Here is a 26,858-nt window from a genome sequence, read left to right on the forward strand (position 1 = left end):
GATTTTTTTTATAACCTGGGTTCTCTGACTATACGATGCTGAATTTTACTGAACTATTACATTGTGTAGAGAACATCTGAAGCCCTAATACTTCAGATTCATCTTTTAAGAAATAGAAGCAGCTCTAGGGAGGAGAGGAAATGAAGATGTTTAATCCTCTGTTAAAGGTTTATCAACGAACATTTTGAATGTTGACTTAGAAGATGAATTCTTTATGGGATTCTGATTTGATATGAATTTCAAGTTCAATAACTTCTTATCATGTGTTACTGACATCATTCATTATTTTGGACCTGTGTACCGCACAGATTTTCCTGGTACAGTACCGGTACTGTGTATTACCATAAGTACTTTCAATTTGCTTTTAACACACATACAATGCACCTTTAAAGTTTCCTCTTACAGTATGGACTTAATACATTAAAACTCTCAACCTTTTATTGTGCACAGTTTTATAGGATTGAGTCATTAAAGACTACAGTCAGTGTATAGATTGGAACAATGGACCAGTAAATATGAAATAGTCACTGTGACACCGTCACACAGTAGGAAAATAACTGTCTGCAAGCTCTAAAAGAACATTTTCATCATTTTTAGAGATTTGCCAATTTTATTGACAGGACTCACTTGTGACACTGAGCCCTGTCTAATGATTTACCTCTACCCTGTCTAGATTTCCAAACAAAAATTACACTCCACTCAATGATTTTGAAATAAGGTTTAACCTTCTGGCCATCCACAACTTTGGCCAAGGTTTATGAACAAAAACTGAATGTGGCCTCCACTAACAGAGGAGTGCTAACAGCATATAGTGTGTTCCTCTATATCTATCACATAACTAAATGCAAGGAAAATGTCATATTCAACACCTACATGAGCAAGGACCCAATACAGAATGAACTGGTTATGGTGTAATAATTTTGCAAACCATTTTTGACCAGTGGATACATGAAATCATGTGAAATAGAATAGTGAATATGATTGAAGTTGTATGTTTAGTTGAGTTAATTTAAGCCAATCTGTTTTCTTCTAGTTTATTTTACTGAGTAGATGAAGTTCAAAATATATAATCCGTGTTAAACAGTAGAATTTAGAATCATAATTACAATGTTATTACATGTTGAGCACTAGAATAGAGACAATGTAGAATTTAGTAAAGTTACAATTTCAAGTGTTCAGGTGTTTTGTTGAGTTAGTTCTCCAGCATGAAATCAATTTGAACACATACTGGTTTATACCTAAGTTCACATGGACTTACATGTATATCAAAAATAAAAGTTATTTTCAATATAACCCAATGGCGTGGTTCATTGCATGCTTAGGCCATACCAATTTAATTTGTTGGTTCTCGGATTCGCCTCTTCGTTTTTTTCTGATTTGCAAAAAAAAAAAATTGATTCTGGTCCTGAATCAACTGAAAAATGCTCATGTTTTGGCCCCAACAGTTGAGGAAAGTCCTTTTCTTTCTAGTTGTTACAGTTTTCCCAGCTATCATTGCAGTGGTTTGATTAAAAGTTAAAAATTCAATGTTTAAATTTTAACCCAGCCTTTTGTGTTGACTTCATGGCTCATTCCGTAGCATTTAAGCCTATAATAGGATGCCTAGACCTGTTTTTTTTTCGCCCTGTCGCTTCATATTTTTTCTGAAAAAATCCGAGAACCAACAAGTTAAATTGGTGTGGCCTTACAACCTATAAAATTAATGTTGCCTGAATAGCTTAACAACGAGAATGTAGTTGAATCTATTTGCCTGATGATATAGCCAGCGCGTTACCGTGTCGCTATGGGGCCTTGCCGCGTCACCTTCCCGAACAACCTCGCTGGCACTGCCCAACAATGACGTCACGCGCTCTTCAAATAAACGTTCACAGGTTACGGTCCAAAACACCTGTGTGCAGGTAACGCTGCTAGGCAGAACAGGTGTGTTACGGGTACAGTACGGCACAGCGGCCATCATGGCGGCTACAGACACGAGAAATCTCACTGATCAGATGACAAAACTACGACTCAAGTTGATGCAAAGGGTGGGTAACTTTCACTCCTCTTGTACTTAAGAAAATCTTAGTGCCATCTGAGTAGGTTACAACCTCGTACCGACAACAAAAGAGGTGGGAACTAAGGCGTGCTTAACAAGATTAAGAAGGATAAGTAACTCCACATTACAATAGCGGCCACACATCCTTTCATTGTCAAACAAGGTGTATGTGGCTTTACAGCTTGTCTTTTAGAAGTTCTACTTCTAAAATAGACATGTAAGCTGTTATATGATACCCTGTGGTGAGCTTAAGTATGTAGTTAAACGTGTGTAGACTAAAATCTCTGCGTCAAGACCCGCTTAGGGAAGACTACCTTAACGGGCCCCTTGGCAATGTTTTTTCCAGTCTAACATTGTACTAAACACCTTCGCAAAGATGTATAGTAGGTAATTCTTACGATAGAGGAAGAATACTGGGCTATTGTTTCTGATCAATTTCTTGGACGCTGTAATCTCCAAGTAGATCTTTTTGTGACTACAAGACAGTACCGTACTGGCAAGACAGTATCAAATTGGCAGTGCAGTAGCCAGTACGCCACCGTACATGTATTTTGGCTGGCGAAAAACAGACACCTTACAAAAAACTTAAGCATGTTAAAAAACGCCTAAAAAGACGTCAAAATAAGTCTAAACCTCAGCTGCTTGGAGAGTAGGTCGTGGTGGGTTTTAGGATAGTTGTTGGTGGTGGTCATCACGCGATCGGTGACCCGTTGAGTTTGTTGAAATTATTTCTTGTCTCATTTTCCCATGAATTTCAAACTGTTCTTTTTCTGCGTGTTGGGGAATGTTGGCCCGTAGTCAGTGGATGTTTAAAACAGAAGAAGACAGATACCATTTCCTAAAGGTTTTGTGCTTTAAATATAAGAGCACATTGACTGTGCATATACATGAAAATAAGAAGAAGCAGAAGGAAACTTGACATACTAAGAAAGCGACAAACTGTCGGTATAACCAAGGACATTATACAATATAATGTCCTTGGTATAACACTCAAGAATCAACCAGGAGATTATAAAGCGATACTAGTTGGAAATGGACATTTAGTACAAGACTAGTCCATGCTTTATTTGAGACCTATAGTTTCACATACAGGTTGTATCGTCCGTTGCTAAGCACTTCCCCGCCCCAATCAACCATGCTATCAAAACTGTTTTCAAGGCGTTAATTTTTAACAGATAATCCGACTATCTTTGCCTTGTAGCTGCCCCTGAAATGTTGGAAAATGTGCTACAGATGAAAAGTTTTGGAAGTTTATGTTTTGTGGAGGGTGGCACGAAAATCCAATGCACCACCTACATGTAAGCTACACAATAAGTTGTGTAAAGCCAGAGGGACTGACAATCATACGTCACAAGTGTCAATTGACAGCCCTCTAGGGCCAAATGAGCGTGAAATGAGTTTGAGTTTGACATGTATGACACTCATCCTGTGCCAATCAGCCAGAGATATCTATTCTAGCGATTAGAAGATGCGGGTACGTGTTGTTTCAGTGGTTATAATGTTCCCTATTGTATTTGTCCTCCTCTGTTTGTAAGGAAGGTCTTTGAGTGGCGCTATGTGTTTGTTAAACGGGTAGACTGTTGTAGTGAAGCCCAGTGCGACGCTATGCTCAGTCACACAGAGGCTAATTCCATACCACATCCAGTCACCATATCCCCACTACTACAAACCTCAAATACCTCTTTCCGTCCAGTAGAACAATGATAGCTAAAATTGACTATTTGCTCGGAAACTTGGGGACCAGCTCAATCAAACAATTCTCCTGGGCAACCCAGTCATTGGTAGATAACACTTTGACCCCCCGGGCCCCCCACATATGTTGGACAATGGTCACTATTTAATCCCTCAGACATATAAAACTAAAGAGGCAAAGATATACACTTGAGTTTTCATAAACATTTCTCAACTGCTATGAAGGGAGGCATAGACAAAAGGAAGACAGTTGCTATGTTTAGATGACATTAAGTACTAGTAACGACTCGCCGTTGTAAACCAAACATTTCATTCAACATTACAGTTTCTTATAGCACAAAAACTGAATAGAATTAACTTTTTCAAGCACCATTATGCCGATGAAATTGTAGTTTAACAAGGGAACTCAAGAGCCTTGTCGTAATTCCCATTCAATTGGAGAGACCATTTTGTGTCTGCTATAGTTGTGTTGTGGTTGTCAACGGGCAAAGTCCTTGTGTATCTATTATGGGTGTAGCGACATGACGTTTTTATCACTTAAACATGTTTGTAGGTGACCTTTATATGCAACTTTAGACTCTGTGATTTATACATTTATGTCTGTGTATTTTGGTGTTTCATTAAAAAAGGGAATAGTCGCCGTGTGACACGTTTTAAAAGGACAAGAAAGATTAGACGTGACAAATATTGTCTAGACGTTTTATGATTTCTCATGACAGTCACGGTTGAAATATTAGGTTAAGATCACAAAACAAATTTGCACGGGCTGGCACAGAGAAACATGTACAAAGATCGCACATTAACATTGCCTCCATTTTGAAAAGTAAAACACCAATTGCCTATATCGATGTCCCTAACCTGGAATGTTAGGTAGTACAGAACCTGTACTTTGAAGGAGAAAACGTTCACGCTTGGTAACACGCTGACAGTGGGTCATTTGTTATGTCATGTAACACAGTGTGGTACATGGATTTTACCGTATCAAATATCTGAGTCGTACAAACGCCCTGTTACTACTGAATAACGGGTATTCGGTGGAACTGTCACCCACTGACAGCGCCATATCTCATCCAGGAGTTACCTGCCATGTAGACATCAATGTCAAGTCTGTACGAGTTTTTCCGGAACAAATATATGTTTTACACTGTACAAATATGACCAGGTGTGACTGTAGCTCTCTCACGCGTTGTTGGAGATCTCGGTCGAGACAATTATTTTTGCTGTTGAACGTAATCAGTCGGTCAACATTATGACATGTTGATTTGATTATATGGATGACATCCTCCGGGAGCCCCAAAACTGATGCGCGCGTGCGAATAAAAAAAAAGTTTTGCAAAAAAAAAAAAGTTGTTTTCATTATGAAATCTACGTGGTCATGAAGGTTGAGCAAATGGCACAGAATATGGTTTGGCGAATAATCTAGTCTTCAAGTTCATTTCTTGACAATTTCGTCTTTTTTCCTTTGATTTTGGCATTCTACGACATTGCTATAGTTTTTATTAATTTTTTTTGTAACTTATGGTATATTTTTGCTCATTTTGCAACTGTTTTGTACGATTTACAGTATGGTTGAAAACTTTTTTTTTTTGGAAACGGCCGAAAATTCATGCGCGCGCGGATGTCATCCATATAATCAAATCGACATGGCCTTATGACAGATCACAGTTATTAAGTACAAAGCACCTGAACCTAAAGAGGTTAACTTCTTTGATGTACCGCACCTTGCCGATTTGTGCCTTAACAACATAACATTGGGTTAAGCAGATGTACCCACGACTGCTATCATTTGCAATACCGAAGACAACATATTATGCAAAAAATTGGTTGCATTTTCACTTCTAAATCAGCAAAATAAAGAAATGCCACTGGTCGCAATCATAAGCTGTAGTACAAGAATAACTAGTTGTGTAAGAGCGATATTTGATATCATTATTTTAACAAGACCAGCAGTGCTTGTAAACTGACTGGTGACTTTGACCATTGTAGTTCACTTTGATTTAGTTTACTTTACTCGGCTGCTGTTTTAAACGCGTGTCGCTTACATGACTTTTACGTCAGTTGTACCCTGTAAGTCCACGGTAAAATAAGTCAACCATATGCATAAACAAACCAATATGTGCCCTTGCAGAAGCCATATATTAAACATTACATACGTTAGTAGCTGTGACGGTGCACTTGGAGTTGGCGGCTCTGCATATCCAATCTTCAGAGCATCTTCCAACTACCTTGCACGAGTTTTTGTTGCCCCATTCCTGCTGGATACCGATAGCACCAGGCAAGAAGAATTTCTTCCTGATCTGGGTACATTGTCAGACCAGGTGTGCTGGAGTGGGTAAGGGCAGATGAGGTCAAGCAGGGGTCAGATTCACACCTGTCTCCATGGACACGCCCGGACCAGCTATGCCGTGGACGGAGGCTTTAAAAAACTAACATCGCTCCCCAAAATTACCAAAACAAGCGCATTAAGCATCATAAGATTTCATTGATGAATTCCAACAACAATTATCTTCACAAATCCTTTGTTGGAATGTAATAAATCAAAATAAATTGCTGATAGTGAAATTTGATCAAGGCAAAAAGAGACGAAAGAAACAAAGAGAATTTTGAAGTTTGCGTCTTGTCGTCTCGTTACGATTCAAGGCCTTTTAATGTAACTGTGATTTCATTTACTGTCCCCAAAATGAAATCACTATGTACACCTATACACAATAATAAAGTGTCGTCATAACGCATAATGGGTCTGGTAACTCCACGGCAATATCGCAATCACGTTGGTTACCTTGATGGTTTCTTAGGAGATGAAGTATTATAAATTCTGAACTTGTATGTTGTCAGGTAGTCTCAAAGCCCTTTTCAGACCATCTCTCTCCTTCCACAGCCTTTCAGGTCCCCACCTGAAGTCAGGTACCCATTTTACACCTGAGTGGAGTGAGGAAAGTCTTTCCCAATGACAGAATTGCCAGGAATCAAAACCTTAACCTTAGATACTGAGAAATTCGATGCCACGATAATTATGAAGACCCCACCTTAATCACACAGCCACAAATTACTTAAGACCCCTCCCGTACTGGACACATTCTTAAAAATAAAATTTACGATTACAACAGCAATATTGTGTTCCACGCTTACTTTAGCGACAAATAACTGTCAATCAGTCAATTATGCAGCCATTAAATGTGTTTTATGATAAATTATAATCCTACATATCTCAAATCTGGCCGGAGAATATGAGAAAGTGCGTTGTTAGACTCCAGTCACCTAGCAGGCAGTCAACAAACACTGGAAGTGATTAGGGCTTCAACTTAATCTGCGGCTATTTTTGGTCCAGCCTCCAGACCAATTTGTTATTTCATTAGTGGCAATATAATGGTCATTAATCGCCGTCTCCATGGCAACGGGAGGGCCATATCTCAGGAACCAGGTGTCATGGCGGACTTTAGACGCGTTGCCAAGGCGACGGCCCACGCGCCTTCGGCATTACGTACAGGGGACCTGGCCGGCACTGATATAAAGGCATACGTATGCATGTGTTATACATATATTGGACCATAAAAACGAGATGATGATCTTTATGCAAATCAACTTTCCAATGACCTTTGCGATAGTCTCTCCTTGTCCCGGATGTTGCTGTGACGTCATGATGACGTCATATCCATTCTAAACTTGGATTTTTGATTGGCATGTTTTTTGGCGCGCATTTGACAGAGCTGGGGAACAATTGATAGATACATTTGTAATAATTATATTATAGAAGACTAGAGGTTGGTTCTTTGTATAAGATGACTTGAAATGGTGCTGCCGAAGTTTATTATTTATTATTTTTTTATTTGACCTGTGGTCAAAAGGGACTTAACCTTGAAAAACATGACGCAAAAATAGGCTACACGGATTATTTGAAATGCGCATTTCCTGTGCTAACAATAGTTATGGAGCATGGGGCAAACGAAAATGTATAATGGAGCATGGATGCGTTAATGTGTTAACTCTTTTGTGCCTCTTTTTTTGCTCTAGGGAAGTAGATAGCAAGTTTTGTTTTTATTATAGATAGAAAATATAGTCGTGTATGCTGGAATTAGGGAGGACACATGAATGCGAAAGCGGTTTTGTTACTTTTTTTTTAGTTCCATTTTCTTGCCAAGGAGACATACAGTACATTTACTTTGTTACGATTGAAAGATACGTACACCTTTACTTGTTACACTCAAAATCGGCCCAGTAAGGACACTTTTTGTTATCGCCCTGAATTCGAAGCCCGTTATCTTCATTTCATATCACTGCACGATGTTTATTGTTCTTGTTAAAAGTATTTGTTCATTTTATTTAACTGCGGATACATCCGAGAAACCACCACTTACGAAAAAGTTACTTCTAGAAAAACAGGAAGCGGCACGATTCTTGCTTTTCAGTTTTAATTTACCGTAACGTCAACGTCATACCCAGAAACACTGTACAGCAGCGACTGACAATGTCATATTGTGTATCTGTACGTGACATTTACGGTATACACCCCATACACCCCAACACGTGACATTTACGGTATCCTGTCGTTTTCACTCGAGTGAACAGTTTATAAATGCAAATGCAGCCGGAGTTCTGTCATCATTTAGTCAGGTTGTCTCTAGAACAGACGACCAGCTAACCAGTCCGTACTTTCCCGTGGCCTACTTGAAGGGAAAACGTATGTACCTGTTATCTTCTTTGTTGTCTTCTCTAATGTGCCTTAATGATGTGTGTACCGGCTTGTTTCTAAGTTTGCTGCCCTTTTCCACTTCGGCCATGTTTTCCTAACACCTCGTGACACTTCCGGAAGTGGACACCGCCTCATTCCGGCCTAAAGTCTGAGTCTGAGAAATTTCGTATCATTTCACTCCGCAGGTTTTCTCACTAACGGATAAGTACTGTTTTAGTTGTCTTGGTTATAAAGACGTACGGCCATCTTGCCACGTCATGACAGGAAGATGTCCCGGATGTTCGATCTGACGAGACTTCTGTTGCTATTGGTAACGGTTTCCATAGTAACTCACATAGTAACCGGCAAGTGGTCATTTCGCTAAACACAGTTTAGCTAAACAGTAGTAGCCATGTTTATGGAATCTATCGATTTGTATGCCACGTGCGACCCTGACAGACACGCGGAGAAACTGTTATTCCCAACGGTCATACTGTAGAAAGTAGTTCTTTTCGCTCTTTTTTTGCGCATCTGCTATCTGCATGGCTAGCCAAAATTACCGGGATCTGTATATGCTTTTCTGATGTCATCTCGTCTTCCATGAATGTCTTGGGTCGACAGGGTGTCACTTCTGCTTGGACGAAACTCGGTAACCGCTTTTATCTTTAACATGTCGCGTAGTCAATATCTCAAGAAGGGGCACAAGAAAGGGCACAAGAGAGGACACTGATTGTATGAACGTTAGAAAGGATTTCTGAAGAAGAGGTCTATTATTTCGTTATGTGGTTATTTCAAATTTCATGTTTTCATTCAATGTCTTCAAACGTACAGTTCACTCATAACATATCTGTCTGCTAGAAAGTTTAACGTTAAACTCACCTGTGCAAAGACTGTAAGTGTCATGCTCTAATTACCAGCACAACGCCCACTCCAATTCAACCTTGACAGCAACAGTGTTAATGGGCTACACTTACTTCAATGGCGCCGACAAGACCTTAAAACACGGTTTGTCACGTCAGTGTTTTGAAGTTGACTTTTGTGATTAAAACCTGAGGGTTAGGCCTGTCAACACGCCTGACCGCACCTCCCAAGTGCCTTTGACTTTCACCCGTCCGAATTACTCCCAGTGTTGTGCCAAGGTTTAGTCTAATCCCGGGGTGTACGTCTAACATGTAGTCACATTACATTCCCAACTCACTTTGTCTTCATTAGTTCCCGTTCAGGAAGACTTGTGCTAATAGCTTGTGTATGTGGTAATGCAGAGGGAATAATCTTATCTTCAAGTGTTGATCAAGTGGTTGCTAAGGTGGAGTTTTTATTACCATGGTCGATTTCTTATGTGCGCTGCTCTTCTAAGCGTCGCTGACATGTACGTGCTTATTGGGCGTTTTTTTTTACCAGAATGCTGTCACGGTTTGGACAAAGGAGGTCATATTAGATGTCGCAATCAGCTAAAACAATCATTTGGTCGGGATTAGGTCCAGGATTATCTTTATTGTTATAGTAAACATTAGATCAGATATGAGAGTAAGGTCTGAACTTATCGTAACAAATTTTCATTTATTGATGTATATCTTTGAGTCCGTACTATGATCGGAAATTTTGCCAAAATCTTTGAGAAGCTAACAACACAGAAGATACCACATAGGATGTAACTATTTAATTAAAGTGTCTGTCAAGGAGTGACAATAATTGTTTTCATTTTCTCTTTCAGAAACTTGAGAACGAGAGAGAAAACGCTCCATCAACAGGTAAAAAATCAATCCTTTCATTTTTGAAATTCTTGTAACATCTGCCTGTAACAGCTGGCTACATTACACCGAACGACTTGTTAAACCTATATAGTAAACTTTCAACATCTAACATTGTTTAAATTTATCTAATGACAATGCCCCTACTGTACTTGGTGACAGTGAGTTCCACTCTGCGATAGTTCTACGAAAGAATGAGTTTTTGAACACCTCAATCCTTAGTTGATAACTCTGGTACTTGAAGGCATGGCTATTTCTTGTTCAGTTGGTGTAGCAAGATGGCGCCTTAACTCACACAAACAAACTCTGTAACTATGGACATCAGTGTTTGCCGAGATGTGTGACTACTGTGCGTCGGTAAACCTCTCCATACACCACTGAGTTCCATCAATGGCCTGTATGTGAATTAAGGATGCTCTCTGCAAATATTGCAGTTCCCACCCCTTCTGTAAGACTATTTAAAAGGGAGTTGCATCAGTAATAGGATTATCAGGTATTACGGCAGTACGTTTGTCCTTGTTATTACATGTAGGTAATTTAGAGGATTTTAAAATCTCTTACCTAAAGTTTACAGTAACAGGTGCATAAACGTTGCTTTCGTCGTTAAATGAAGGCAATTTAGCACATTTTTATCTTTCACTTTCGTTCTGTCTCTTCATCTTCATCATGGTTTCTTTCTACTCGTTTTCTTTCTCTTTTAAGTGCAAGGACAATAAATACATAATTTGACGATAATGACTTTCTGAATGATTTCAGTTAGATCGTCTTGCCAAAAAAAGTCTCCACACGTGGAAAGCTATTTAGCAATAATCTCCAAGCAGATCTTTTCGGTGTCTGCAAGACAGTATCAAATTGGTCAGAAAGTGTCCGTTTGCCACTCGATAGGCTGGCGTACAAAGATACCATTACAACAAAGAGAGCCTGATAAAAACGCCCCAAAACAAGCCAAAAAGTACTAGTAGCTAACATAGTAGAGCTACAGCATCTCAATAGAAACTTTATAGAAACTTTATTTGCAAAATCATGCCCGAAGGCTAATTGCTTGTACAATCAAGTATAATACTCATTGCAATACAGTAACAGGAGACAGGTAACAATGACAGTTCTTTATGTTCCTTACTGCTACGAGGGTCCACATCTCATTCACATTTACAAAATTGTATGTTTCTGAGTAGAAGGCGTCACATGAGCAATCTTTGTTTTTTTTTGCCTAATACTCACTAAACATACTGTGTATGTGAATAAAAGAAGATTAGCTGAATCCTAAATCTCTGCTTGAGTATCAACCAAATGCCAGCTCGTGGTAAACACCCCCCCCCCCATCGGCCGGCCATACAAACATATAACCCGCCCTATTGAGTTCTATAGCCCTGGGTTATCAGATATACATTAATCATTACGGCTGAGTGGCTGAGTTATTGCCGCTGTGAAACGTCTAATATTTGTCGATGGGATGGCGCCGTAAGTAGGTGGGACAGGGGGTTAAGAGGAGGTCTGTTGCCGGGGTAACCAACATCACGTGACGACACAGGGAGCAGGCAGAGACAAATATGTGGTACACAACAAGCAAATATTCAGTTTTCTTTATCCTTCAAGAAAAAAAATTGTTGAAAAAAAAATTATGTTCGATTTTTGTGTTACGTCCGTATGTTGCGAAGTATTTTGTATTTTTTGATCGCTCGGTGTTGTGCATTGTTGACGTATCTTGTTTTTGATCTGATCGTAGTTTCTGACACAAAACGGACGAAATAAAAACAGTTTCAAACAACAGGTGGCTAAAAAAAACTGAAGAATGACAAAGTTTCAGTGTTGTAGAAAGCGGTACAAAAGCGCCACAGGAGTTCTGTACCGCCACAAATATCTCCGATCGGCGATCTACTTGTTTTGCCGCCAAGGTTAAGTCATTAATGTACCATCCGTCAAACCTGTTAGGTACCGGACTGACAGTAATGGTAAATGATGCTGTTTAATTACAGACACCCAGGAATGTTTCTATGCCCATTCCAAACCCCAGGCCGGTTCCCGTGTGTTCACGGCCACAAAAACCTCTTGAGTCTTAATGTTAAAACCGTCAATTAATTAGAGACTTTTCTTTGGGATTCCGTGAAAGATTGTGGTCGTGCCTCGCGAAGATCGTGAAAGAATAAACAACTGTTTCATTCTTGTTGACATGACCTCCACGGTACAAACTACTTACATTGTGGTCCCCTGGCGACGGTAACTATGGCCGCTACCGCTCTCTACAGTTGATCGGTACACAAAACAGTCCGGTTCGGACCGGAGTGACAACAATGCGGCGCGCTGTCGCAGCGGTAACTGGTCCGTAGTGTTTGCCGAGTCTTGAGCTGACGACAGACCTGTAGAAGTATCAAAAGTCCATTTCTGAAAGGATCAGATCGCGCGCGAACGGATCAACATGTGACGACTGGATGCTTCCCCCCGTAACGATTCTAAGTTTGTCCGCTGATTTTCCTTGCTTTGTCGGTAAGTTTTCAAGCGTAGCCTTGTTCACACGAGAAATATCGCGTCTCATCTTTTTTTTTTAGTTCTAGAGTCCCGGGTTAGCGCATGTAGTACACAGCACGACTGTGGAATGTAAATTTCCATTCCGATGGGAAATTTGTTATTTGAGATGTCAGCGGGTAACTTTACATATCTGTGTATCCTGGCGGCTTTTGGAAGATCACTTTAAATTTACCTGACCTAGACCACACGGACAGGTACCTCTGTGTACCCAAGATTAGTGCATCCAAGTTCAGGGCAACTTCTAGAATTTTTTGTTTGACTTATCACAAAGCTGTCTACGAGATTTCTCCCGACTTTATGCTTTTTTGGGGGTACTTTTTGTTCACTTCAACTCTGTCATTCATTCGGCCTCTCTGATGCAGACTTTCTGCTATCATATTCATCTTGTAGTTGTTGTTAGGCGGTGTTCAAATGTTCATGTATGTTGCCTCATTCGGTCAGTACTGACCATGGTAAAATCGTCGGCTACTAGTATATCTGAACAGTCCTATACGAGAATGACAGTTTCTGCCACATAAATGGCTAGTGTTATCATATACTAATCTTAGGATTAAGTAAAGAGTTATAATCTTGTCACGTCACTTAAGGTTGATCTGTTTTGTTCGTCCTCCAGCGACCCAGGTAGACCCCGCTAACTCGCCAGACGCCCTGCAGCGAGCGCTAGAGAGGCGACAGGACCTCCTCAACAGATTAAGGGTCAGCAGCTTCTAAACATTACACTTTCAGGGCGATATTTCTGTGTCTTGATTACATTATGTTGCATAGCAATCTTTTCTTTAATATTGAATCTAAAACAAGAAAGACCACAAACATTCTCTTAGTAAGCAACTGTTGTTTATATTACGGGCAATGTTCATTGCTTCATCTTCAACTTACTTAAAGTTTGAAGCGTTCAATATTAACGATAACTTTTTTTCTTTTAGTCGTCGAATTGCTAGCTGTAATGCTCACATGTTTGTGGTTGATGATATTGAATCTGACAATTGCAGCCCGTTGCATACATTTTCTAAACGAAAAGTTAGAAACCACCTCTTCTCCATAGCTGATATCAATACAGTCTTTACTGACACGGAAAAATGGCGGCGACTTACGTAACGTCTAGACTATTACAACTAAACATTAGCCTACGCACAAGTGTATGAATAAATCAACATGCGTATTATAGTACTAGTTCTAAGGTCTAAACAGTCCAATTTCTTATTTTTCAGGACGAAAAATTGAACGAGAATAGAACACCGTCTCCTATGTACCGGCCAAGGTCATATGGGGGTCACAGACATAGGAGACTACTGACGCCCATCCGGACTGCCCGGTCTCTACCTGACATACAGGTCAGCTCACAAACAAACAAACAAACAAATAAACAAACAGATGCTAGCAATACCGGCTTTGTTGTGGGGGTAAGGTGTAAGCACTAAGGTCACAGAAAATCCCTCAGATATGTGGAACGAAACTAATGTCAAGACTGATTCTTCAGTTATTCACCTTTAAAGATTTTAGAACAAACGTCTCTGCAGTTGCATGAAAAGCTGCAAGGGGCCCCAACTCTTTTAAAGACCAAGAGCTACCTACCATGAAAAAATTATTAGCTTAGCATGTCAAGATCACGAGATATTAAAACCGAACGTTCTACTGCAGTACCATAACAAGCCACCAGAGGGTTTAAAATCGTTTCGAGGTCGTATCAACACCTACGACATATGAAGACAGTTAATCTAAGAATTCTCGAGTGATCTAAGATTGCCTCCCGCCCAGGTCTACCGTCCCGAACCTATGCCGCACAGACAGATAGTGGAGCACCAGATTACGTCACAGATCCCGCCTCCACCTCCTCCACCCCCTCCGCAACCTCAGCCAGTGGTACAACCCATCGTGAACCAGATGCCGCAGCCAATCGTCAACCAGGTACAGTTTCATTCAGTTCATGGCAGCTTCTAGAATTTTTTGTTTGACTTATCGCAAAGCTCTCTACGAGATTTCTTTCGATTTTTTCCCATTTTTTTGCTCACTTCAACTTTGTCATTCATTCAGCCTTTCTGATTTTCTTTCTGCCATCGAAGTTGTTAGGCGGTTTTTCAAATGTCAATATATATATGACCTCCTTCGGGCATTGACCATGATCAAATCCTAATTGTTAACGGCCCTACAGCTTCGGCTATGGCGACACTATACGGGAATGCCAGTCTCTGCCACATAGGGCCAGTGTTACCATATAATAATCCTAGGATTAACTTGAGAGTTATAAGACCCTATGTTGGCTTGTTACGGTGCAGGTCCCGCAGCCGATAGTCAACCAGATCCCGCCGCAGAACCCGCTCATACATAACGTCTACCCGCCAGCTGCGCCAGAGACAAGAAACTCCGCCTTCCTCAACAGGAATGGTGAGTCGTGGTCGTCTGTCATGGGATTTTAAGAGCGTTTTGACCATTGATATATGTACAAGGAATTCTAAGAATAACACTGAAGAAAGAAAAACTTTGAAGTTTACTGTACAGTTCCTAATAATTTTTGTCACTGATTATGACATTTACAAATTTGCTGCCGGGGATATACATCGATATCATTTGCAGTTTTTCTAATGTTCATGACGCAACATCACAGAATGCCTTCTTCAAATTTCTGCTATTTTGTAAGTTAGAAAAATACTTTGGCATTGTAATGTTCATACGCGCTTTTTTGTCTGAGTGCGTCACCACCATGTTAAATGTTAGTATTGAAAGCCTGATGATGGACTGATAGCCATCGAAAATTTGGAGGTTAGTATCCTTATCCTTCCAAAGTTGTCACTGAAGAAAGAATTCACTAGTAACTGTATCTATACGTGACAAATGAATCTCTTCAACGATAGTATTGAAAGAAATTAAAACTAAACTCGTGTTTCCGCAGACACAGTGGACATGATTATGATTGTTTATTGTTTCCGCAGACATGGTTGACATGATGATGATGCAGAACGCACAGATGCATCAGATCGTGATGCAGCAGATGATGTTCCAGCACCTGCCCATGAAGCAGGGCCTGCCGCAGCAGCAGGTGTCTTTGCCCGTACAGGTGGGTAACATTATCGCATCTGGCACGCTGCAACTCGGCTATATATTTATTTATATAGCCAGTGCGATTTGGCCGCCAGGAAAAATGAACGGACTCTAACTTGTACTTTGGACATTTATTTTGTATGATGATTTATGACTCAAATTTGCCTTGTACTGTTATTAGGAATGAACCATTTGTTTTTCTGGTTTTGCGCAGTTTAGTCATAGTCTGCTGAGACTGACTCTCACACACACACACACACACACACACACACACACACACACACACACACACATATATAGCGATTTGGCCCATATTTTGATTTTGTAAGTGAGTCAAAGGTATGAATACATACAACGATTTCTTGTAGGGACCTAGAGGCAATAGAATGCTGCATCTAAAGAAAATGCTCGAATGCTCGAGTCTTTATATTTAGACTATAAGGCTTTGGGGCCACTACCCGCCGATCAAGAAGGAATCCTTGTCATTTTGCTCACTCCCAGAAGCAGAGCAGAAAGGATAGATTGTACAAAAATCCCCTGGCAATGATAACTTTGCACACGGATAATCTGACGAAGGAGCCGTCATTGAAGTGACTGTCGTTTGTAACCAGATGAAAAGATGTTTTCCTTCTGAAAATCACGTCTATATCGACTAACATGCTACGTGAACTATCATGAAAGTTCATCTGTGTTAGTAGTTACATGTTTAAAGTTAAAACTTTTGATCCAACACAAAGAAATCTCTCACCTAGAGCTTTCGACCAGTCACTCAGGCATCAGTAGACTGACCCAGTGAAGCTTGTCACGTGGCTTCTTTGAAGTGTGACGTCAACACTGCTTCACTGGGTCAGTCTACTGAGGAAGACCAGAGTGACTGGTCGAAAGCTCTAGGTGAGACATTTCTTTGTGTTGGATCAAAAGGTTTAACTTTAAACATGCTACGTGAACCTTTGCCAATCATAGGTGATGCAGGAGCCCCCGGCGCCGGTGGTTGTCCAGGCCCCGGGAGGAGGAGGCAAGCGTCCCCCGTCCGTCCACCATCATCACCACTACTCCTCCGTGCAGCAGCCCGCCGTGCAGTACCAGGCCGCGCCGCAACCTGTCGTCAGCCACATCACACAGCTCCCGCCGCTACAGCCGTGAGTAACACGCTTACGATCACATCTCGTGTAGATGTTCTGATAAAGCAACGACCTTTCAAGCTGCATATCTGCTTCGAGAGAGATCTGAATCAGATGGTAGGGTGCGGCAAATGTACTCTCTAGTGGACCAACTACCCCGGCATGCTATCTTTCTATTTGGCCAATTTCTGCTCTTTCTAGCCGCCTCACGAAGTCTGGTAGAGTCTAGGTGCATATGACTAAACCAGGGCAGTTGCCTTTGCATCTCCGAGTGCCCGATCGCGACCTTTAAGCTGTAATATTATTATGTCTTATAGAACTTCTTCGTCTCTGTCAGTTACATTTTCTTTCCTTCTATGAAGAGGCTAACATAAGCTGCCGCTAGAGTTGTCCACCACTTTTTCCCATACATTTTCGTGATGAGCAATAAATAAATCCAAAACAGGTAGCTATAAAAAACAACACGTAACATGTGTTGTCCATCTTGATTCTCATTCTCGTCTTTTGTCCACCTCCAGGAGGAGGGTATACCGGAACATCCCGCCGCCCCCACCCCCAAGCGCAACACAAACGGTCGGTCCCGATTACCAACCACAGACAGGTAAGACTGAGTGAAGAGAACTCACACTGTAAGATCTATAATCTCCAAGCATCCCTGGGTGGCGTATTGGACCCTCTCTGGCGGATGGATACTGCCTGGCCAATTTCTTGTCTTTTGCCACCCTTGAATCTGCTTGGAGATATCTATCTGTCTCAAGATGGCTAATCTCCAAGCAGATCCTACAGTGGCAAGGTTGTAACCAATCGAGTTACCGTTAGGCTTATGGACACTCCTTTGGCCAATGTTTACAGCCTTGCCAACGTAGGATCTGCTTGGAGATTATAGATGGCTGGAGCAGCAGCGAAGCAGCCAGGATGCCAACTACAAATAACCATATTGGTAGCAAATGGTCAATGATTGCCGTCTAGATTTACATTGCTTCTCATCTAGCAATAAAAGAATTGATGATCATGTAAACTGATTGCTGTGCATATGATGACGTTATTAATGATGATGATGATAACTTAAGTGCCATAATTCTGCAATACTACAATGATGATCACGTTGTTGATCTAATCTGCCTGTAGCTTGCTTTGAACATGAACATGTCCCATCCCTAATGCCTGTGTGATTATTTCCAGACTACTATGACGAGGCATTCTGACCTGCCGGGTGATGACGTCACTATGACGTACAGCAGCTTCGCCTAGCTATGATTATGCACCTGTCAAAGAAAACCCAAAGGGGATGGGGTTGTGTAGCCCTAACGTCATATATACGATACTCTTTGTAAAGGCATGTTCAGCATTTCACTCGAACTCATGTACACTGCATTCCCTAGTTATACCCCCTTTGTCTTCCCCTGGGTTTCGTTGATAGGTGCATAATTATTACCTAAATGCTTGTATGAAAAGATGAAAGAGTACAATATAGAGGTTAACGTATATGTGGGCGCCATTTTGAAGTTTTAGTGTAGTGTGTATTTGACCTCTACCCTTCTTGTGTCAAAGTCTGTAGAATGTACAGGGCATGCATGACCGTAGTTTAAAGCCCCTTCTTTCAGGCAACTAAAATCAACGCCAATGAATTCATTTTCACAGGCAAAACTCCTTCGAGTACCAAGCAAAATCAAACGCCCAGAATTCAAATTAAGATCTTAACGTAATATCCGGATCGTTGACGTAATATCCGGCCTTGCACTACCTCACCATACCAAACATTTCCACTTTCTCGCAAAGAAAACAAAATAAGGGCGTCAGATTTCCAAGTAAACTATGTTGCAAAATTACCTGACGTTGGGCTTTACATACGGACTAGTTAGAGTAGGACTTTGACTCTTTTGTCAACTGTAAATAGACCGTATAGAGAGTGGTGCGTCGTGTACATAACGCTGAGCACGATGGTCATATCTGGACAAATATTCCGTTTGCAGAATATGAACGCGTCTATCGTGGCAATTTTCTCCCGACAGTTTTTAACCGTTGTATTTGTCGATGGAAAAATGTGCAAAATGATTTGTGTACAAATAGGAAAATATGTTTGTATTAAAGAATAATTCCCATCAACCTCTTTTGTGGGCGTGGCTTCTTTGTGTCGACTCAATCAATTCCTTATCAATCATCAACAAAAAAGCTGTCATGCACGAATTCTTTTTATTTACATACAAAATATTTGGCTTTTTCGTCAGAAGCAGGACAAAACTGACCAATGGAAAGTCTCCTTATATACCTGTCAAATGCAATCACCAATAGGAACGCTCCTCTCTTGCTGCTTTCGGCAGTAGAAAGGACGGTCCAACATGTATAGAGTGACAAAGTAAACTTTAGACTGACACAGAGTAAATTGTATGACATGTGAGAAAACATGAGCTAACAGGTGTCTTATAACGACCACAAAGGAGTCCGCCCACTCTACATCCAACCCGTCACGCTTGATTTAAAATGAAAAGACCCAATGACAACACAGCTTTGCTTCTATGTGGTAAAAAGGCCGCGTGCAGTTATATTAGGTTCGTGTTTTGTTTTCAAATTTGAATCTTACTTTAATGTAAACCCTTATTAGGTTACAATGAAGTAGGATTCAGCGTTTGATAAAACAAACTAATAACAGGTGTGTATATACATGCTATACAGAATGTACGCCAACAAAAATCAGCCTGGGGAGAACGTATTCAATATTGTGTTATTTTGCTTATCTAAAGCCTATCTGACTGAGCTAGGTTTCTTTAGTTCTGTTGAGCCATTGTACAACACAAACAACATTAGGTCTTTGCGAAGTTGTCTCATCAAAGCGCCTCAAAGCGAAAATATTCAGGCATAAGATCCTTGATGTATCTCAAACATGTGCCCTTAAGAAGGTACTATGCAGTACTAGCGTTCCTGTCCTTGTAAACCAGCCAGTCGTATCATACCACGTGCATTTAAACCAGCCACTATTTTGCATAACCAACTATTTCGACCCTTTTGACAACAACATTCCCTTCCCGAAATACCACCGGTTCCTGAACGACCTTTCTTCACGGAGCTGCCATCCACTGACATGGCTGATTGTACAACACACAGGCGAGGAACTTCGGTGTGTGTCAGGGTGAACAAAGACCTCCCAGCAAATCGTCTTAGACTTGTTTTCTCAGTAAACCTCTCTCACCTTACTCCATCGGTTGAAGGAAACTGAGGAATGGGTGCGGGTGTTCGTCCGATGACGTGTCTTCGTTTTGAGGCCATCTTGAACACACTTAGTGAAAGCTTTTTGACAACACCGAGAGAGAAGTCTTGTAGGGCTTTTCTCTTGGATTGTGTTTACATTTCTAATGCTGAGGTCACATTTCCCAACCGGGGCCCAGCCGGGCTGTTTCGATTAACGAAAAATCAACAATTTATATCGAGAATATGTGCAAATAATTCGAATTCCCATTATGTTTTTTTTTTTCATTTTTTGTGTGCTTTGTTGTCTTTTATACCATTCCATAACACTGCCCGGTCGGGCCCTGGTTTGGAAATGTGACCTTAACATAGACAGGTGTAAGGAGGGCAAATCACCACCTTGGCAACCTTCTATCGTTTTGTTTAATCTTTTTTTCTCTACCAGGTCAATCAAAATACAGTCGGTGTTTTCTGTTTTCTATTAAAATGGACATTATTTCTGTCTTTCCCAGCCAAGACGAAAACGCCGGTGAGAAAACGCCCTAAGCCGAAGCAGCCGACCCCGACCCCCACCCCTCGCCAGCCCAGCCCGGTCAGACCTAGAACTGTCACCACTCCGCCTAAATCTAAAGGTCGGTTGAATGTGCTGTCAATCAAAATCAAACTTCGAATTCTGTCAGAACTGTTGAGTTCGGCAACACTGTCACACATTAGTATTAAGAGTGACTTTGATTGACTAACATTAACAAAATCGGCTTTAATCACACTTTAAACAATGCGTAAAGCTTCAGTTTCTTCCAATACCTGTACCTTAACGCATGCTTTAAGATGTGCTTAAAGGTAGGATTTTGTGCAGTAATTGTTGTTTAAGTGGATACATTAAGACATTGATATATTTGACTAAATGTAAAATCAATCCTTTTTATGACTGAAGAAACGCCAGCACCAAAGCCACCAACTCCACCGCCTCCAGCGAGGAAAATCCCGTTTCCCGGACCACGTAAGTTTGGTTCATGTTTAGTGCTGATAATGCACATATGTCCACCACAAGAAATATACAAATAAACGCATTGCACGTTTGTTTTGGGTTCTATTATGAACATCCCATACTGTTTGTGACATCTCGTTTTGCGCCTTATAGCTTGGCGCGCTTAGCGCCGTTACAGTCTTTATATTTAAAGTATATTGATGAAGGTTCAAAGAAAAGAGCCCAAGAATGAAGGTTTAAATTCAAAGGAAGTGGGTTGTTGTAAAACTCAACATTCTGTGCGCCTCCGCCTTCAGATTACAGGCTAAAAAACTCAATGTTAAATTTGCCAATGCGAATGAAGATATCAAGTTTGTATTAGAAGTACCGGTCTTCTTCTCGTATCACATTAATGTCCATCCAACTATCGCCACGCCCAGCCAGGGCGGCTTGACCACGCCTTACACTCACCCCTCCCTCCTTCTGTCTCTCTTTACAGCCACGCCGGACGAGGAAGAAAAGGTTTGCAGGAAAACTTTCATCCCTTTCTCTTCCTGTCTTCTCTTCCTTCTATCCTTTATTTCCATCTGTTCCCTGCTAACTAACCACTGCCTGAAGTCTGCCCTGGCTGTGCATGCGCAATGATAGCCGCGGCGACTGTTGCAGTGTTTCTCTTGCTTGCAGTCTTTTACATTAGCCCTAACGCAAACGACTGCAAGCAAGAGAAGCCCTGCAACAGTCGCCGCGGCTAGCGCAATGAGAACTATGAGTTTTTCCTGACTGCCCCCCTCCCTCCTTCTTCAGCTCTCCTCAGGAAGCTCAGACATATCTTCTACGCCGCCTGGTTTGTAGCTTTTCTTAAGGCGCAGCAGAAAAAGGTAGGATGGAATTGTTTCATCTTCAATTTCATAAAGACCAGTAAAGACCAGGAATTGATTATTTAGATAGATGTATATTTTTATGCTCTCAGCGGTTTTACATTCAAGCGTTTCTATTGAATAAAAATATACTAAAAATGAATTTACACCATGGCCACAAAAAAATCGAATCAATAACAGTCATGATTACTTAAAGCCATTGTTTACTTAGTAATACTTAGTCCCCTTCGCTGCCGTATGTTTCTTACGTTGATATTGTGAGACTGGATGGTATGTTTCCCGGTGCCACAATTGTTTCAATGTAAAATCAAATGTTTATTTACGGTATGTGTTTCCATGTTTTGTCTCTCTTTTCAACAGAATCGAGAAAAGAGACTAGAAGAAGAGTTCCTGTTTGGCATTCACCTGAAGGAAGCCGTGTCAGCCCTGCATAGGATATACCTAAATGTAAGTATCAATTCCGAAAAAAGCTTCGATTGCGTGTTACTGAGTGTTGCTACATTTTGACGTTTATGTTTCTTACTGTGATATGTTTTTACTCTCGTATTGTACTACGTCTGTACTTTTTGTGGATCGGACGTTACCTGTGTTGACATGTACCATTACTAATAAATACAAATAAATGTATTAATTTTTATGTTTCTCCAGCCGGAAGGCCCTGTGAACGAGATTTTAAGAACGGCCGTCTTGGACGGAACCATAGATACAAAGGTAAGGCACATATCAGTTACCAAGAGCCGCACAGACATGCACAAGAGAGACAAATTGAATATAATTCGGAGTGTTGTCTCTGTTGTAGACAATTATTTCCTGATACTATGGATAATAACAATGTTAATTTAATTTTTTCTTTTGTTGGTTTACTGTATTTGAACAATAACAAATGTTCAAAGATGTTATGTCAGGCTGTAATTTGGGGGTGTTTTTAGACTTGTTAAAAAATCTTTTTACAAAAGTAGAAAGCCCGATAAAAAAGCCTAAAAACACACCAAAGCCCAAACGTCTGCTTGGAGAGTAACCTCTGGCATGCTTTGTTGCTGTTGTAGCGTGACGCTCGAGGCTCTGTTGTGGAGTTTGTGGACTCCAGACAAGCCATTCCTCAGGTCTGCTACATCATCGAAAACCTCACCTACAACATCACCGAGATCATGGTACGAGTTGGGGACTTCTCAGTCGTTTATCTATTTCAATGATAATAATAATTATGATACTCATAGTCTTAGTTTAATCATAATCAATTTTTATAATTGTCATGTAGTAAAATATTCTTATTACTGTATCACATTGAATTATTAAGTTTTATTATATCAAATACTAATAATTATAAATATTATCAATGATAATTCTAATGATTATTGATATTATGTCATTAGTATTGATGATAATGATAATTATGTTCATCAACAATAATTTCAATTTACTAATCATTATAATATTATATCATAGTTGAAAATAAATTGATTCTGAGTTATGTTTTACTTTTCCTACAGCCGGACAAGGGTGTCCTGGGAACCAACAAGAAAGCCTCGATTTTCCACTTGGTACAAGATAGGAAAACTTTCCCCAAGGGATACTTCTGGCAGCTTGAAAGGGTACAGTATACTCTAAATCATTTGTCTATTGCTGCTTTATGTGTCTAAACCACATTTATGTTTGCTGAAGGAAAACATATTGCTTTTGCTCAGTTTCCTCTTCTCCAAACACAAAAGGTCAATGACCTGAACCAGAAGTCTGTCACCGTGGTAGCTAGTGTTGGGTTACATCATGTTGCAATTTTATAGCAGGAGGGATTTAGACTCCTGTCTGACCATATATATGTGTTTGAGTAAGAATTAACAGAGCAGACCATATGCGAAGGTAAACATAATGCATTTGTTATCCATCTGTATTGATATTAGTCTATTGATGTTAATGTTCCCGTTCACAGGCTGAGCTGGAGTTTGATGCTCTGGACAGAACAGTTCGAGTAAATAAGCGCAGGGCGGCCATGCTGGTCATTGGCATGTACTTGTCCAGGGGACTCATAACCACGGTAAGAGCGCTGACTAGCAGGCTGTACAAGTACTGCAGGCTTGTTTACACCTGTTGACATCAGTCAATGCTGTTGGATGGTTGTCAGTTATCTTGTGAACATTGTGTGTAATTTTTGAATAGTGACATAGTAGCCCTAAACATAATTTCATCCGGTTGGTAGAACACAGGATATTTCTATTTTCTTATTCACAACCAAGGATTCTTCTTTGGAAGTTTGAAGCTCTGAAGATGTCTGATAGACTTCGAAACATAACCAAGGCTAAGGAAAAATCCCTGGTTGTGTATACGAAAATCCAAATATCCAGTGACATAGTAGGTCTGTTGGTTAGTTTGTCAGTTGGTTGCAGCATGGTGTAATGTTTAGCTTGTTGAATCCCCCCCTCCTCCCATAGTTACTGATGAAGCCACTAGACTACGGTCTGTCCACAACAATGCTGGATGATGTTGGGGAGAGGAACTTAAAACTTCTGGCCACACTGTTCCTAAACCTCGTCCGGAGGGCATCAGTGCCAGCCAAGGAACAGCCATGGGTAGGATTAAGTGTACCTCTTATAAAGAAATAATTGTATATAATGTTATCTTATGAAATTGTACATTGATGTACAGTATTCCTATTTCCTTTGTGTACACTACCCTCTACTGGAAGAATACATGTAGCTGTCACTCATGGGTAGGCAGCTAAATGAGAGTTTGAACCGCAATACGGGTAAACTGTATGTAAATTTTGTCAATGCTGTTGAAATGCTTTATTGACAACGGGCCCACTTGTTGTCTAAACATGCCCCCTAGCCAATTCCAATGGAACTGCATTCATATCTACATATGTACACGGATGAGGAAATGAGGGGGATTTATAAGTTATGGCAACAGTTAAGAAGGTCTTGATTATGCTGAGGTACATACATTTTGTATACAGTCTGTATGTAGTTAACTGTGCACTTTCTCCCCCTAGCCAGTGCCTGTGGAACTGCAGCGCTTCATCTTCTCAGATGAAGAGATGCGGCAGATCTACGGCAACAGCAAAGTCAAGAAAAGTCTGGAGTATGCAGAGGTAGGCCTTCAGTACCCTACACCATAGGTTACATACGGTAATGTTATAGGGCTATCAGGTATTCAGAGTAGGATATTGTATCAAAATAAAAGAGAGGTTATCATCATACCTGCCCTGATGCTTGCAGTTTTAATTGATTGATTAATTGATATCATCATACATTGTACTTTGATAGAAAAAAATTTAAATCCAGCAAAAATCATTCGAATTCAATATGCTTCAAGAGCAGTAAGAGAATTGGGGACCCAATCCCAACAAGTACTACTAAGTATAGGCGGTGTCTAGGCTGGAAAAGGTAACAGTTACAGGTAGTAGATCAAAAGTTAAAACCTTGACTGTGGCAGATTCATACATGTAGATTGAATAATGTAAACTCTGTGTCATTTCAGAAACTGTTACGAGACTGGGCAGAGGAATACGTCAAGCGACTCATCAAAGCGAGAGATCCAGATGATGAGTAAAAAAACACAGCCGATCATCAGCTATTCACTGTAATTGAAAGCCAATATAACTTACAAATTCTTTCCAAAAGTGCTGTTCAGTCACTATGTTCGCTAACTTGCTATCAAGAAACACCAGAGGTCTGTATTACAAATTTACACCATAAGTACAATTTGTAGATTGCAGCATCTTACAGCAAATTTTTCAATGTAAATACTGTACAGCAATTCTTGTGTGTCAGAATCACATGTACATAAGGGGAGATAAACCATTAGAGCATACTAGTATCGTGCTTTTGTACTGTGATTATACAGAGGGGATGTCTCAAAACATCCTCTACACATGGAGCAACAGTGATACCTTCAGTCAAAACGTACCAAAGGAAAGCCACATACATGTTTCTATAAGCCATGTAAATATACCTATTCTATTTCATTTTGTAAAGTTTGGAATATCATTTCAAAATGTGTTTGAATTCATTCTTTCACACTTAAAGATAGAGTGATTAACATGTCTTATTATAAAAATGCATTTATGAAACCAGTCAGGCAGTTCACTGCACCCTTGACGGCAATACACGTGTATATGTATCAGATGAAAGCCATTACTAAATTAATGATTGTTGCATATCAAACTTTCAGAAATACCACAACAGTATAATCATTGTGTAAATATATAGTGCAGACAATAAGATAATATGATGTTGCAATGTTTTTGTGGACAAAAACAATAAATCTGGCCGTCTTGCCCTAAAATTATTACTACATGTACGCACTTAAGATACTTTGATTGTTGCATGTTGTACATGTATGTGTCCACAAACTATAAAACATTCAATAAATCCACAAGAAAAGAGATGTCTCTTTGATGATACCTACATCTATTTTCTGTTCTGAAATGCTTAAAGCCTTCCTGTTTCACAACATTTGTGGTAACCTCCTCCCTCCCAGCCTTTTAGAGAGTAACACCTATCAGAAAATGTATGCTCCATCACTTGGAGGTAGGTTGTTTCAGAAAACGGTGTGTCAAACTAGCTTCTACATAAGGTGTCGCAGCACACGCACATCCAATCAGAAGGGCATTTCATCACCTTGGATAAAGTGCAAATACTGGACACTGAACCAGATTATTTCGTGAGAGAAGTAAAAGAAGCTATGTACTAAGAGGCTATCTGTTAGAGCCCACCAGTCGACATCACCTGCCAGGCTCGAGTCAGGTATCTCTAACTTCTAAGATACATCACTCCTGAAGGTCAACATAAGAGTGACTGAAAAGTTTCGGTGAGCTGTCTGCGATGGTGTTGATCATCAAAAGTATCAAACTTCATTTTCAAAGATAACTCTTCAAAGACACACACACACAAACAACTTTCTATGGCATTTTATTGTACATACTCATGTACAAATTTTTTTGTTGGGTATTTAAAACACTTTTCACAAACAGTGTTTACAGGGCTTGCTGCTGTAACTGACGA

The 26,858-nt window shown here is 40.3% G+C and overlaps 1 protein-coding gene across 1 annotated transcript in view; it reads left to right on the forward strand.

The window, feature by feature from the left end:
* The window catches only part of LOC109474132, a 70,026-nt gene extending 43,945 nt beyond the window's left edge, over positions 1-26,081 (forward strand). Inside the window, exons 15-32 of the mRNA XM_019774340.1 lie at positions 12,543-12,631; positions 13,287-13,369; positions 13,882-14,004; positions 14,429-14,578; positions 14,947-15,055; positions 15,601-15,725; positions 16,673-16,848; positions 17,349-17,431; positions 20,526-20,645; positions 20,948-21,013; positions 21,785-21,858; positions 22,219-22,305; positions 22,507-22,569; positions 22,905-23,009; positions 23,786-23,890; positions 24,285-24,422; positions 24,845-24,943; positions 25,333-26,081. Of these exons, the coding sequence (XP_019629899.1) occupies positions 12,543-12,631; positions 13,287-13,369; positions 13,882-14,004; positions 14,429-14,578; positions 14,947-15,055; positions 15,601-15,725; positions 16,673-16,848; positions 17,349-17,431; positions 20,526-20,645; positions 20,948-21,013; positions 21,785-21,858; positions 22,219-22,305; positions 22,507-22,569; positions 22,905-23,009; positions 23,786-23,890; positions 24,285-24,422; positions 24,845-24,943; positions 25,333-25,404 (1,867 nt within the window). The 3' untranslated portion in view covers positions 25,405-26,081. The remainder of the gene's footprint in view (positions 1-12,542; positions 12,632-13,286; positions 13,370-13,881; positions 14,005-14,428; positions 14,579-14,946; positions 15,056-15,600; positions 15,726-16,672; positions 16,849-17,348; positions 17,432-20,525; positions 20,646-20,947; positions 21,014-21,784; positions 21,859-22,218; positions 22,306-22,506; positions 22,570-22,904; positions 23,010-23,785; positions 23,891-24,284; positions 24,423-24,844; positions 24,944-25,332) is intronic.
* Positions 26,082-26,858: the final 777 nt, after the last annotated feature.

Source organism: Branchiostoma belcheri, unplaced genomic scaffold (assembly GCF_001625305.1).
Source record: "Branchiostoma belcheri isolate BF01 breed outbred unplaced genomic scaffold, Haploidv18h27 scaffold30, whole genome shotgun sequence".
NCBI lineage: Eukaryota > Metazoa > Chordata > Leptocardii > Amphioxiformes > Branchiostomatidae > Branchiostoma > Branchiostoma belcheri.